Consider the following 14,023-nt stretch of genomic DNA (forward strand, 5'->3'; position numbering starts at 1 on the left):
ACTTTTGTACCTGCAGGAAATTCACTGTGATCTGCTTTGTGTATCCATCTCCAGAGAGACTGTTTACAACACCGTGCAGGGACAGGAGGAGGGGGAAATGGCTTCAAACTGACAGAGAATAGTTTGGAGGGGATGTTGGGGAAAAATTCTTCCCTGAGGGTGGTGAGGCCCTGGCACAGCTGTGGCTGCCAGAAGTGTCCAAAGCCAGGCTGGACAGAGCTTGGAGCAACCTGGGATAGTGGAAGGTGTTCCTGCCCATGGCAGGGGGTGGAACGAGATGATTTTAAAGTCTCTTCCAACCCAGGCTATTCAATGATTCCTAATTTTCTGGTTCAAGACAGAACTCAGGAATTCCCTCTGGCAGAAAAATATCTCTCTGCAATACATGGACCTGCACTAGACCCCAGACTAAACAAAGAGGACATACCTGTTTCTTCCTCGAGATAAATTGCAGCTTTTCCTACTATTAAAACCCAGGTAGCCGCAGTTGATTCCAAAAGGCTTTATTTCTTGAAAAAATAAGCAAAAATAACAGTGTGTCGGGGAAGGGACGTGTGGCTGCAGAACTTGTGCGGGCACATTTGTGGTGCTTGAGCAGGTGAACTTGAGAGTTGTGCTGGTGGAGGAGGAGGCATCAGCGGGCTGGGTGGGAGCTGGGCTGCTTTAATGTGGCTTTTCCTCTTCCAGGCTCAAGACAAAATCAAATTCCTCTGTGGTAAGGAAGGAAAAAAAAACGTAAGTGAAACTTCCAGCTTGTCCGACAGAGGGAATCAAGAGTCCCGGGAGGTTGTCACCTTGTGTCAGGGGCTGGATGGACAGACGTTGCCTGGTGAAGAGCATCATGTCCTTGAGGGGGCCCCCGTCTGCTTTGTGTGCCAGGTGGTGAGCCTTGATCTCAGACAGGGGGATGAAGCGCTTGGTCATCCTCACAAACTGCACATCCACCTGCCAAGGGAGGGGGCAGCACAGCAGCAGGTTGGACAAGGGCACAGACTCCAGATACCCTATAAAATCTCTGAGAGATAAAGATTTAGACCTGAAGCAAGTGACTGATGTGCACTAACAGCCTGGAAGCTTTGCTTTGCTCAAGGCTAAAAGAACTTGCCAGTGTTTCTGGCAGGTGATTTGTTGGCACTGTGCACCAGCAAGGTGCAATCAGGCCACAGACAATGCTAAATTCAGATGTGGGATGTAGCCAGCCCGTGAACACTCCCTTCCCTACAATTTAATGTGCCTCAAAACTACAGCTTTGTTTGCTGTGCACTGACAGTGGCTCTTGGTGCATTTTCCTAACTCGGGGCTCTGCCATGCGTGGAGGCCAGCTCTGCAGCCAAGATTTGGAAATGAAGAGAGGCCAGCTCTGCAGCCAAGATTTGGAAATGAACAGAGATACATTTTGGCAGCCTTCTGGAAGGGATAGGGGAAAAAGCAGAGAAAACAGGATTGAATTTTCTCCTGAGAGAGAAAAAGGCAGCTAGGCCAGGACAGAAGCATAAGATTTTCAGTGTGATGCAGAGAGCCTTCTCCCTTCTCTTGGCCTGCACACAGGCCTTGAGCAGCTGTGTTTAATACAGTACATTACCATGGACCATTTGGGGTTCTCTTTTCTGCTGGTGGAGTCATAGTGAGGATCCTTCTGATCAAACTGTGTGTGATCAGGGTACGCCTCCTTCACGATCTGAAGCAGAAGGGGAGAAGAAAGTTTCCATCAGCTCAAAACACCTGTCAGCAAAGGGCAGGAGATGTGACAAGGAATAATCCTGGTGCAAAGATCAGCCTTGCTTTCCCTGAACTCCATTCTAACAGCTTCCTTTGCATTTCTTGGGTGGAAGAAGTGCAGAACAGTGAGCGCAGCATCACCTGCTGGAGATCAGTGTGGAAGGAAATGCAGCAGAGGAAAACTGGGTAGTTGATAACAATCTTTGTGATGAGTTCTCCTCTTAAAGGAAAAGCTGTTCTGTGCCCTGGGTTTATTCTGCCTTGTGGGCTCTGCTGACTAGAATGTAGTGAGTCAGACTGGAATCAGAGTGTGGAACAGCACTTGGCTTGGCTGGGAGTGCCCCGAAATGTCAGCAGGAAAACAGCACAGTTTGGTTCCATCTCTCTGGGGACACATGGCTGAGTCAGCCCTGTGGTGTTGAGCTGAGGTGTCCTGGGCTCATTCCCTGCTCTCCCTGGACAACAACCGCACTCTTTGGTGCTGAGACACAAGCAGTGAGCTGTCTGGTAACGCATTCATTATCACTTCTCTCCCCAAAACACAGACACTCACCTTGACAAGGGCCACAATGCCAGGCTCTTTGCAGTTACTGTGGTAGAAGAAGGCCTGCTGCCCAAGTTTCATGGATCTCAGGAAATTCCTTGCCTGTCAGGAGTAAACAAGAGACTTTCAGCTCTTTCCATCAAGCTCTCAGGGCTTCATTACAAGCAGCCAAGACCAGGAACCAACAAGAGGAGAGGTAGATGTGCTTCAGAATTACTCAGATAATGTTTCCTACAGTTGTCATAGAGATGTTTTTGTGTTGGAATAAAATTAAGTAAAAACAAGGCTGAAGAGCAAGATCCCGTTGGTCAGAGAGTGTGTGGGAATTCAACAGCTCATCCACCCTTGCCCAGGAGAGTGTCAGCAAACAACTCAGAGCAGATCATGTGTAGGGGGATAGGGAACCCTATAGAGTACAGGGGTCATACACACGTGGAATTCCTTTGGAACAGGAAGCTCTACACTGACAGAGGATTTGGGTAATTACAGACTTGCTGTAAGTATCAAAGGTTGGTCTAAGCAAAAGAAAAACTGGATCATTTGACAAAATACTCCCCAGCCTGAATTCACCTCTGACCTAGAGGCCACTAAGCAGGAGTTTATTTTAGATCCCTGCCAAGATGCACCAAGATGCACAGGCAGAGTGCCCCCAAAGGAAATGCTTCAGGCACAGGAACAAGCTGTGGGCAGAGCCACCTTCTTCCTCCTGCTATTTCAGTGCCCCCACGTGCTTCCTACCTGATAGTTCCTTACTCCATCCCAGCAGGTTGTCTGATTAGGCTGAGCTTTCAAGTCGTCAACACTGAACTGCCAAATGAAATGAAAATAACGATTCATTCAGGAGGTTTCTGATCTTCACGGTGTCGTTGTCTGCACTGAGCCCAAGCATTTGTTGCTAGCAGCTCCTTCAATTATAGCACAAACCTGACACAATTTTTGTCTCCCACAGGGCCTACAGAAAACCCTTCACAAAGCAGCAGTTTAAAGGCAGAGTCTGAAATAGCTGCTGTTCCTGTGACCAACAGCCAAGCATCCTGAGGAGCTGATTTCCTCTTGTATTACATGTATGAAACCCCAAGGTTGTCACCTTGGACAAGAACATTTTGTTTTTCTGTTTCCAGGAGGACAAATGGGGTTTGAGAAGAACAAACAATCTGAGTTGCCTGATGCTGTCCCTCAGCATCTGGGCACTGAAGCTGGGCAGGGGTGCCCCTGTTGCTGTCCTTTGCTGAGTGAGGGGGTGTCAGTGCTCACCTTCACATCCACCCCCTTCTCCAGCCTGCTCTCAGGCTCTGATTTCAGCAGCCAGTGACAATACGTGATCTTGCTTTCCTCCCCACCAGACTCAGATTCTTTTTTCTTCCAGTTCTTCCATCCTGACTTGGAGCTCCCAGCTGGAGGTTTTGCAGACTTCTCTTCTTCCTCCTTATCCGAAGTCTCCTCCTCGGTTTTGGCAATTTTAGCATCAGGCTCTTTTTTATCTTAAAAGACATTGAGATAAAACACATTTTGTTTCAAAGTGTATTTTTAGTTGTCCAAGCTGGTTTCACACATTTGACTGCAGCAGGAGTTTGGGGCACCCCAGGTGCTCTGGGTAAGGTAGCAGCATTATGCACCAATGACTCTGAGTATTTCTAATTTGCATCTGAAATAAGGATATTTTTGTGTGTGCAAAAATGTAGTTTAATACTCCCAGTTAGTAATAAAAAACCTCAGGATAGACCATGTTTGCCCACATGAAGTGCAGTTGAGTATTTTTAATTAATTGCTGAGAAATCAGCTGCAGGCAATGAAGTGGATTTAGGTGAATCTGGTGAGTAAGAGGAACATTCACCAAGCAAACCAAACTATTTCAATTCCTGCAGGAGCTGGAAATCTTAGCTTAATCTCCACTGAGCTACCTGTTCAAAAGGGATCCATATTCTTTGTTTCTACAGGACACAGACAAACCCAATTATTAAGAAGTGATTAAAGGATAAAAAGATGGTTATTTGCTAGAGTGGATCAAGCAGATGAATGGCACAGATGAGCCAACTGTGCAGTTCTTTCATCTTGCACTTTTAACACCATATCATGATGCCAGTGCAATGTTCTTGCTTTTTGTTTCTGCAGCTCCTGGCACTGCACTGGGTGTACTCTGACTGACCAACTCTGCTGAGCAGGACCTGAAAGCTCTGCATAAATCGGGCCTGAATTCCATTTCCTAGCCCCCTTGAGCTGAGAATACATCACTGTCCTTATCACACAGCGAGCAGACTTGTCTCAGTCACGCTCGGGTGCTTAGCCCATTTGGCACAGGAAATGCTGTCTGTAAGACACTGCCCGAGAAAGACAGACGGTTAATACTGCTGTCTGTAGTTTCACTATAGCCTGCAACCTCAAGTGAGAGATGCTAAATCAGTCAGGATGTCAGCACAGACCTGCTACTGCTCCTTTGTCTCTCTTTCTGCTCGGCCAAGGCATCTCTGGTCTCTCTGAATTATCTTCTCTTCACTGAGATGCACCTGATGAACGAGAGGAGGAGGAGGAATCACTGCTCCTTCAGGCAACTGAAAAAGAAAGTAGAGATGGCTGAGGCGGAGAGCTGCAAGCGCTGTACGGCGAGTGGAGAGCAAATAAATCTTTCCTTGAGCTCAGCCACTTCCTCTATCAGTGTGAATGCTGGCAGGGCTCGGGGACCGCGCCCTGGAGCCCTGATGGACACGAGCAGCAGGGCTGGATTCCTGCTGCACGGCAGAACCGTCCCCGAGGTGCGTGGGCTGAGCGGGGCCCCTCCGCGCCGTGCCAGAGGGGCAGCGCCTCTGGAAAAGGGAGCCGTGCTTGTCTCCAGAGCTCAGCCCAGCCCCGCCGCGGCTGTGTGGCTGTGCCCGCTGCTGGCCGCGCTCCCCGGAGCCGCTCCGGGAACGGCTCCGTCTCTGCACAGCGCCAGACCCACCTGGGCGCGCCGGCTCCAGGTGCCCGTGCCTGGCCGGGGGGCTGCACTGGCTCATCCCCAGAGTCCCTCCCAGCCCTGCGGACCCTGCGGCTCCGCGGACAGCCGGCCCACCCCCTGCCCCCTCTGTCAGCAGCATTACACGGCTCCGAGCCGGCCGCCTCCTGCCAGGCCGGCTGGCATCAACTTTTCCACCTTCTCTGCCAAGCTTTCCCCTTCCTCCCTTCCTCCTTCCCAGCCCTCCGAGCTGCCGCTCACCGGCGCGGGCCGCTGCTGCCTGTCCTGCTCGGGGCGATGAGGATGCTCGCGGTGCCGGGCGGGGAGGAGGAGGAGGAGGAGGAGGAAGCCGCGCTCGGAAGCGGTGCCCGCTATGCAAAGGCCGGGGCAGGGCCGGCTCCCCTCGCTCCCTCCCCGCCCGGGCGGGCGGCGCCGGGGGCAGGACTACAGCTCCCAGCCTGCCCCGCCGGGAGCCGGCAGCCGGCAGCCGGCAGCCGGGAAGCGGAGCGGCCGCGCACGGCCATGGCCATGGCGTGGCGAGCGGCCCCGCGGGCGGCGGCGCGGCTGCTGCTGGGGCGCCGGCGGATCGCGTCCTGCATCGACCGTAAGGAGCGGCCCGGGCCCGGGCGGGGACCCCCCCGCGGCCCCGGGGAGGCGGGCTGGGGGAGATGGACAGCGGGTCGGTGACCCCGGACCTCCTGTCCCCGCCTGGAGGGATGTCCCAAAGCTGCCTGTGTCACTGCTCTTCGTGTCACTGCTCCCCGTGTCCCTCCTCCCTGTGTCCTGCTCTCGGTCAGGGCGGTGCGGGCGCGGACGCGCCGCAGCGGGTGCCCGGCAATGGGGCAGTGCTCAGCAGTGGGACAGAGCCCGCAGGGAAAGGTCCTCCCCTCTCCCTGTCCCTTTGCCTTTGTGACACTGTGCTCAGCATGGGACAGAGCCCGCAGGGAAAGGTCCTCCCCTCTCCCTGTCCCTTTGCCTTTGTGACACTGTGCTCAGCATGGGACAGAGCCCGCAGGGAAAGGTCCTCCCCTCTCCCTGTCCCTTTGCCTTTGTGACACTGTGCTCAGCATGGGACAGAGCCCGCAGGGAAAGGTCCTCCCCTCTCCCTGTCACTTTGCCTTTGTGACACTGTGCTCAGCATGGGACAGAGCCCGCAGGGAAGGTCTTTCCCTCTCCCTGCCCATCCTTTTACCTTGTTAGACCGTGCTCAGCCATGGGAAAGAGCCCACAAAAAAGTCCTTCCCTCTCCCTGTCCCTCCCTTACCTTTGTTAGGCTTTCACGCTTTTTCGGATTTGATAGTGAATCAAAGAATGAATCTCTCAAAGAAGGGGGATTATAAAAAAGAAGGAAAGCGAGTTTTTACGTGGCTAGATGGATAGGGCAAGGGGGAATGGATTTAAATTAAAAGAGAAGAGATTAGGTTAGATAGTAGGAAGGAATTCCTCTGGCAAAATTCCAGCTGGCACAGGTTGCCCAGAAGTTGAGGATGCCCCATCCCTGCCAAGTTGGACAAGGCTTGGTCTCGTAGAAGGTGTTTGGGCATCCCTTCCAACCCAAACCAGAACACTTTGCAGGTGAATTGTTTCGACGTCTAAGAACATTTAGAATTTAAGTAGCAGCACCCCTATGAATTTCAGGAGAGGAACTAACAAAACAATCTTGTATCTACGTGCCATTGAAGCCGGAGGTTTCAAATGCAGAACCTAACTAAAGCTTTCGATGCTGTGTCCAAAGGGCTGCTTTATTCTTTGCTTCGCAGTCTCCTTTCTTCGAAGTCCCAGGACTGCTCCCTCATATTTCTGCAGCGCAGACTTAGTGAGATGGAGTGACAGCTGCCATGGACCGTGCTCCCCTGTCCTGGCTTTCTAGTGTAGTTAGCATGGAGCAGAGACAGCTGGGATTTTGGATTTGTTTTGTCCAAGAAAGCCCCTCCCAAAGCCCCCTGCTCTCAGCACAGTTCCTGATATTTCCGAGGAACAGAGAAATGGTCTCTGCAGCAGAGACCCTGAACTGTTTGTGTGAGTTAAGGGGCACTCTGAAACGGGGCTGGATATGAAGTGGTCATGTTGCTTTCCCTCAATACATGTGTTCTGACCTCTTCCTGCTTTTCTAGCATCCACTGGACTCACTGAGGATCAGAAGGAATTCCAAAAAGTTGCCCTTGATTTTGCTGCCAAGGAGATGGCTCCTTACATGGCTGAGTGGGACGAGAAGGTAGGACAGCCTCACAAGGGTTGTACTGCTCCCTTTCTCCTCCCTTAGGATGGTACCACCCATGGGTCTCACTGAGGGGTTTCTGCAATAGCCCTGGAGGTTGTCATTGAAGCTGCTGCTGTAGCTAGGAGGGGAAATCATCAGAAATACCTTGAAGTTTTCCTAACCAGATTAGTCAATCACCTGAATCTTGGATTCACTGCTGAGGATGGAGTGTGTCTGTGTAGGTACCACCTCTTCTTTGTCCCACCCAGTTGACCTAAACTCTGCAGGACGGTGGGACTCGAATTGGTAGCCCAGGGATACCGAAAGAGGTTGAACTAACCCTTAATATTCATTGGGATATCTCTGCCTGCCCCAATAGGAAATATTCCCAGTGGAAACGATGAGGAAGGCAGCCCAGCTGGGATTTGGTGGGATCTATGTGAAACCAGATGTTGGTGGCTCTGGATTGTCACGGCTGGACACCTCCATAATCTTTGAAGCTCTGTCAACAGGATGTACCAGCACCACTGCTTACATGAGCATCCACAAGTGAGTGTGTCTGGGGAGGGTGGATGAGGTCAGTCTGGCTGCTCTGTGGGCTCTAAATCCAGCTGGAGGCAGCTCCCTCGCTGCTGCTCATTAGTTAAATATTTAAATTGTGACCTCGAGTACACACATCCCTGTGAGGATCCCTGGATGGCAGTAAACAAATAGGCCACAAGGACTGAGATGCCACCAAGGAGTAATTTTAGCTTTGTGGTATGCAAGATGGGATTAAGTTCTGGATTTTGTTCTCTGCTCTGCCACTTAAGCTGCCTATAGATAGTAACCTGCTTGGAAAAAGCCTTTGTGCCTGGGCTGTGCTGTGACAGAGCCCAGAGGCACCACCTGATCCCGGGGCTGTCCTGCTTGTACTGACATGTCCAGTGACAGGTCACTTGGCACAGAGAGCTGCAGTGATGCTGCCTTTCTTCAGGTGCAGTTTTCTGGAGAGGGAGCAGGGCTGAGCATGAGGGGAAACTGAGGCTCCTGAACAGGAACCTCATAGAGCAGTGAGGCCGTGGTGAACGGAAGGTGTGACAAAACATTTTCAGGGCTCAGGGCTTGTGGCTCAGCTCCGTGGAGCTCTCCTCTGTTCAGCCAGGGATGTTCTTGTGCAGCCTGTGTTCAATGCTGAGTGCTGCTCCCTCTCTCCCACCCCAGCATGTGTGTCTGGATGATTGACACCTTTGGCAACGAGGAGCAGCGCCGCAGGTTCTGCCCATCGCTCTGTAGCATGGAGAAGTTTGCCTCTTACTGCCTGACTGAGCCAGGTGAGCATCCTCAACTCAACCATGACATCTCCTCCTTTCTCTCTAACTGGACATGAACATTGCAAAGGTCTAGAGGGGAAAAGTTTCTTTCTGTGCTCATTTGGGAAGTTGGGCAGGGGCAGATGACTGTTGCTGAGATGCTTGTGGTACAAACTCAGGGTGTGATCCCAGGGAGAATTTGTAGGCTCCAGACCTTCCCCTTCACTGGCTGCTCCCTTACCTCTCAAACAGGGAGTGGCAGTGATGCAGCTTCCCTGCTGACCTCAGCTCAGAGGAAAGGGGACACCTACGTCCTGAATGGCTCCAAGGTACCTCTTTGTTCCTTCTAAAGCTGCCTGCACACCGGGGTCTGGGTCTCACTGTCCTTCCCATTCCTGCTGTCTCCTCTGTGCATTCTCCCAAGGCAGGACGTGCTCTGCAGAGCTTTCACCGGCTGGGTCCCTAAATGGGACCTGTGGCCTATGGGGTCTTTGCCTGTCCGTTTCTGTACCCTGCCAGCTGCTGCTGTGGGCTCAGGGTTAGTTTGCCAAACCACCCCAAAGGCCCACTTCTCTGGTTGTGCCCTCCTGCAGGCCTTCATCAGCGGGGGAGGTGACACCGACGTGTACGTGGTCATGTGTCGCACAGGGGGCCCAGGCCCCAAGGGCATCTCCTGCCTCGTGCTGGAGAAGGGAATGCCAGGGCTCAGCTTTGGCAAGAAGGAGAAGAAGGTAAGAGGCTTGGCTTGTGCTTCCTGTGTGCTTGAGGGAAGTGCAGGACAGAGGTCACAGAACCACAGAATCGTTATGATTGGAAAGACCTCCAAGACCACTGAGTCCAACCTGTGACTGATCCTCGCTCATCAGCCAGAGCACTGAGTGCCACATCCAGGCATTCCGTAAACACCTGCAGGGGTGGGGACTCAAATACCTCCTTGGACAGTCCATTCCAATGCCTGACAGCCTTTTCCATGGAGAAATTCTTCCTGATGTCCAATCTGAGCCTTCCCTGCACAGTTTGAGGCTGTGTCCTGTGGTCCCAGTGAGGCTGTCTGTGCAAAGCTTTAGGGATCTCTTCATGGATAGAATTAAGAGTCCCAGCCTGGCATGGTTTTACCAAGCCAAGTCCAGAAGTTTGTCCAGTACCCATCCCTTTGGTAAGTGAAGGATTTTAGTCTCAGGAACATCAAGATCACTGGATTTGTGCCTCTTCTCAAAAACACCCATTCCAGTTTCCACACTGAGGCCAAACCACGCAGACCAAGGTGCTCAGTGGCAGCTTGGCAGTGAGACAGAGGGGTTGAGAGCAGGTTGCTGGTTCTGTGTCGGAGTTGTGCTGCTCCTCAAGCAGTCTGGAAGGAGCTCTGTTTTTTCCCAGGTAGGCTGGAATTCCCAGCCAACTCGGGCTGTGATCTTTGAGGACTGCGTCGTTCCTGTGGGCAACCGGCTGGGAGCTGAAGGGCAGGGATTCAGCATCGCCATGCAGGGGCTCAATGGAGGCAGGATAAACATTGGTGAGAAAGGCCAAGAGAGCCAAGGGAGGAGGGCAGGATCTTCTTGTTGCCTGTCTGAAGCAGCTCCGCATTAACTCTGTGTCCTTGGCTTCTCCCACCAGCTTCCTGCTCGTTAGGAGCTGCTCACGCCTCAGTTCTCCTGGCTCAGGAGCACCTCACTGTCCGCAAACAGTTTGGGGAACCCCTCGCCAGCAACCAGGTAACCCCTGCAGCAGCTCTGCCCTCCAGAGCGGAGCTCTTCCTCATCCTGGAAGGGCCACCCCTCACTTCACAGGGTGAAGTCAAGAACACACTTTCCCCGAGTAAGGAAGCATGTCAGGCCTGAGCCCTACCTGAAGGTGGTGGGGCTGCGGCTGAGACCCCTGTGCGGGTGCTGATGAGCCTTCCTTCCCTGTGGCTGTGGCAGTACCTGCAGTTCAGGCTGGCAGAGATGGCCACACGGCTGGTGGCAGCGCGGCTCATGGTGCGCAACGCGGCGCGGGCACTGCAGGACGGCCGGGAGGACGCGGCCGTGCTCTGCTCCATGGCCAAGCTCTTTGCCACCGACGAGTGCTTCGGGGTAGGTCCTTCAAACTCCACTTGGGATCCTAATTAGAAGCTTGGAGACCCTCCCTTAATGCCCAGGGTGTCAGGGAGATGTTCTAGCGACCCAAATATTTGATGTTGTAGGCACCCAAAGCCAAGCCCAGAGCCAGGAGCCTCATTTGAGGACAGGATGTTTTGTAAGACATGTGGAGGCTGCAGGATTAATCTGTGAGAATTTAAAACATCTTTCCATAGCTTCTTCCTACTCCACTCCCTAGGGGGCCAAAAGGGAGACAGGACAGGGAGCAGAGCATTTTTATTTTCCGAGGAAAATTTGCATGTTGCAGGGTGATCGAGGTAGCAAGTGGTCTTTCCTAGACCGCTGAAAAATCACATTATTGCTTTGAAAATTATCTTACCACTTTGAGAAACACCTTATTTTGTTACCTTATCAAAATGTCCCCATAAAGAGAAAGCAAGAAGGGGGGGAAAGAGCACTTGACACTTCCTAGCCCAGTGTCGTTTAGAAGCTAGCTTATGTGCTCAGCACGTTTTGCTGTTCCTGTGATTTTTATCCCAAACTGAGGGATGGGACGCACGGAGTCGCGTTTCCATGGAAACCAGCGCCCTGCCAGCCTTTCCCCGGCGTGGCCGCCAGGTGGCGATCGGGCGGTTCGGGTTTGCGCCGGCAAACCGCAGGAACGCGGCGAGCATCGCCTCATTCCCTAAAAATACCGTCCCTGGGTACCTCGGTACCCATCCCTCGGCATTTCCGTGCCTTCCTCTTCACATAAACACACCCTTCGCGTGAAACGGGGAACGTGATAGCACCCAGAGCAGCGCTGATGGGGCCAGAGGGTCACGGCACGTTTTTAAGAGCTGAGATTAGGTGACGAGGGGGAAAAAAAAAGTGAGCCCAGGTTCCTGGGTCCTTACCGAGCTTCTGCCACGGACGTGTCCTCCACAAGGCACCTCACAGCGGTGTTATCCCCTTAGATCTGTAACCAGGCTCTGCAGATGCACGGGGGCTACGGCTACCTGAAGGATTACGCTGTGCAGCAGTTCGTGCGAGACATCAGAGTCCACCAGATCCTGGAAGGTAAAAGACACTCCTGTTACAGGTGGAGCTGGCAGTGGGGTTAGGAGGAAAACTCCCTTGGAGGCCCCCACCTTTCCATAAGACTGATTCCTGGGTTTCAGAGCTCTGCTCTGAGCATGAGGTGTGCCGTGTGTGAGTGCCCTGGCCGGGAGCTCTGGCCATGTGGGAGCAGTTACTGGCTATTTTAAGAGTCTTACAGCAGAGGAAGATATTTAGTTGTCATGTTAGCAGTGCCTCTGTCCAGTTTCATCCCATTACTCCTGGTCACGTGATGATTCTCCCTAACAATTCCTCTCCTGTGATTTTGGTCTGTTTGGACTCCTTGACACCGTGTCTCTAACAGTATCTGGCCTTTTCTAATCTCGGTTTGGCCTCCGAAATATTTTGTTTTCCCTGCTTTGGAAACCCCTCACCTACAACCAGGGTACCTGCTAAGGGACCTGCTCTTTCTTACACCGAGTGGGTTTGCAGCCTGTGTGTTGTGTGTGTTCAATGTAAAGCAGAGAGCACAGCTGTTGGTATAAATCCAGCTCTGCTCAGTGCCTGGTCCTGCATCCTCCCAACGCCCATATAAAAAGCAGCACCAGCTTTCCCAAGCAATATGCTGGCACTTGGCAGTTGGGTTTCGGCCCAGCCCCTCCTAAATGCCACTTCAGCTGGTGGGAAGAGCTTCTCTGTGCTGTAAAGTGCACATCAGGGAAGAGTTCTCTTGGCCTTTTGAAGAGAAAAACACTGGATCATGCCTTAACTGTTTCCTTAACTGTGTCCTTAACTGTTTCCTTAACTGTTTCCTTTGCATCCCCATCCTGCTCCAGGTACCAACGAGGTCATGAGGATGATTGTGGCCAGGAATCTGCTACAGGGCTGAAGCCAGGAGCCTTAAAAATCCCTCCATCTGTTACAGCTCGGCCTGTTTCCCTCCCCTGCTCTCCAGCTCTCTCCCTGGGAGTGGAGAGAGGGGATTCCCCAGTGGAAACAGCCCTCCTGCCTTATGCGCAGCTGGGTGGCACAGCTGCACGCCGTGCCTGGCAGAGCTGCTGTCACCAGGCTGGCATTGTGCAGCCAGAAATCCCAGCTGTGAATGTGAGCCTCTGTCCCCAAATCCCGCTCCTGGCCCGCTTGCCACACATCCTCCTTGGGAAAAGAAACACCAGAGCTGCTGCTCACCTCTGCTGAGTCAAGACTGAAATGCAGAGGTGTGGCCTGAGCCCATGGGATCACTGAAATCTTTATTTTGAAGGAATTAACTGCTCACAGCACCCCTGGGAACAGATGATCACAGGCTCTAGCCAGAATGTTTTTATTCCAGGTTGCCTCTCCTTTAGCTAGAAGCACTCCCTCTTTTCCCTGCAAACTTTTCCTGATGTCCCAACCACTGCTTGTTCTCTGTATTCCCACCACATTTTGGTGCTTAATCTCGAAGAAGCCTTTGCAGCACGAAAGTGCAAATAAAAACCTAAGGTTATGTACAGAACTGCTGAACTCTGTGGCCTCTAATCAGTGAAATTATTGTTGTGAACAATGTAAGGGGAGTAAAAATATTGGTAAATTAAACTATTTTTTCCTCTCGGGTTTGGAATCAATAAAGCAATGATGGAAATGTTAGTGGAATGGAAATTAGGGTAATTTCCTTCTGTGATATTTCAGGTGTTTAAACAGAAGTAACAGGGAATTTTTGAAGTAGGTGTTGCAAAACAGTTCTGCTTGAGGGCTTTTTAGGTAATGTCTTTGTTAACCCCTTCAGATCAGCCAGCTCCTCTTTTTCCTCAGCAGTACTTGACAGGGGGGAAGTGACAGAGCATTAGCAGCAGAATCATGGAATGGGTTAGGTTGGAATGGACCTTAAACCCAATTCTTTTCAGCCCCTGCTGTGGGCAGGGACACCTTCCACTTGTTGATCTCAGTTTCTACTGTTGCTGGCAGGCCCTGAATGTCCCCTCCCTCGCTTTATTGCACATGGAATTTCCCCCATGGGGCAGCGAAGGCAGTTTAAAAGATAAACACCGGTTCCTCCAAGAGAAGCAGCCACCTGCCCACTGGGGAGACCCTCTGGCTGCCCAGGGGATGCCCTGGGGCTGGGGACGCTCTCTGGACAGTGGGAAGGGGTCTCCAGCCGGGGTCTCTGCCCAGGGTCCCTGTCCGAAGTCTCTCTCCAGGGTCTCTATGGGGAGTTTCTGACCAGATTCCCTGCCCGGGGCCTCA

At 52.3% G+C, this 14,023-nt stretch overlaps 2 protein-coding genes across 3 annotated transcripts; one reads left to right on the top strand and one right to left on the bottom strand.

Annotated features, from left to right (window-relative positions):
• Positions 1-487: 487 nt before the first annotated feature.
• Positions 488-11,748, bottom strand: THYN1 (thymocyte nuclear protein 1). 2 transcript variants are annotated; one of them, XM_066203508.1, is made up of 8 exons: positions 11,659-11,748; positions 4,684-4,812; positions 3,518-3,744; positions 3,002-3,070; positions 2,273-2,365; positions 1,583-1,678; positions 795-945; positions 488-710 (listed from the first exon to the last, which is right to left on the bottom strand). In XM_066203508.1, the coding sequence occupies exons 2-8, from the start codon at positions 4,724-4,726 to the stop codon at positions 664-666; spliced, it is 726 nt and encodes a 241-aa protein (XP_066059605.1). In that variant the 5' UTR covers positions 4,727-4,812; positions 11,659-11,748; the 3' UTR covers positions 488-663. The 2 variants fall into 2 exon arrangements, with proteins under 2 accessions (XP_066059605.1, XP_066059604.1); XM_066203507.1 differs by lacking the exon at positions 11,659-11,748 and adding an exon at positions 5,454-5,601.
• Positions 5,636-13,483, top strand: ACAD8 (acyl-CoA dehydrogenase family member 8). Its single transcript, XM_066203500.1, has 11 exons — positions 5,636-5,796; positions 7,307-7,407; positions 7,772-7,941; positions 8,596-8,705; positions 8,937-9,013; positions 9,278-9,415; positions 10,062-10,197; positions 10,299-10,396; positions 10,604-10,756; positions 11,719-11,821; positions 12,637-13,483. Exons 1-11 carry the CDS (start codon positions 5,715-5,717, stop codon positions 12,687-12,689), a joined length of 1,221 nt encoding a protein of 406 aa, XP_066059597.1. The 5' UTR covers positions 5,636-5,714; the 3' UTR covers positions 12,690-13,483.
• Positions 13,484-14,023: the final 540 nt, after the last annotated feature.

The sequence above is a fragment of the Chamaea fasciata genome, unplaced genomic scaffold (assembly GCF_029207755.1).
Source record: "Chamaea fasciata isolate MVZ Bird 193981 ecotype frontalis unplaced genomic scaffold, bChaFas1.0.hap1 SCAF_24, whole genome shotgun sequence".
Taxonomy (NCBI): domain Eukaryota; kingdom Metazoa; phylum Chordata; class Aves; order Passeriformes; family Sylviidae; genus Chamaea; species Chamaea fasciata.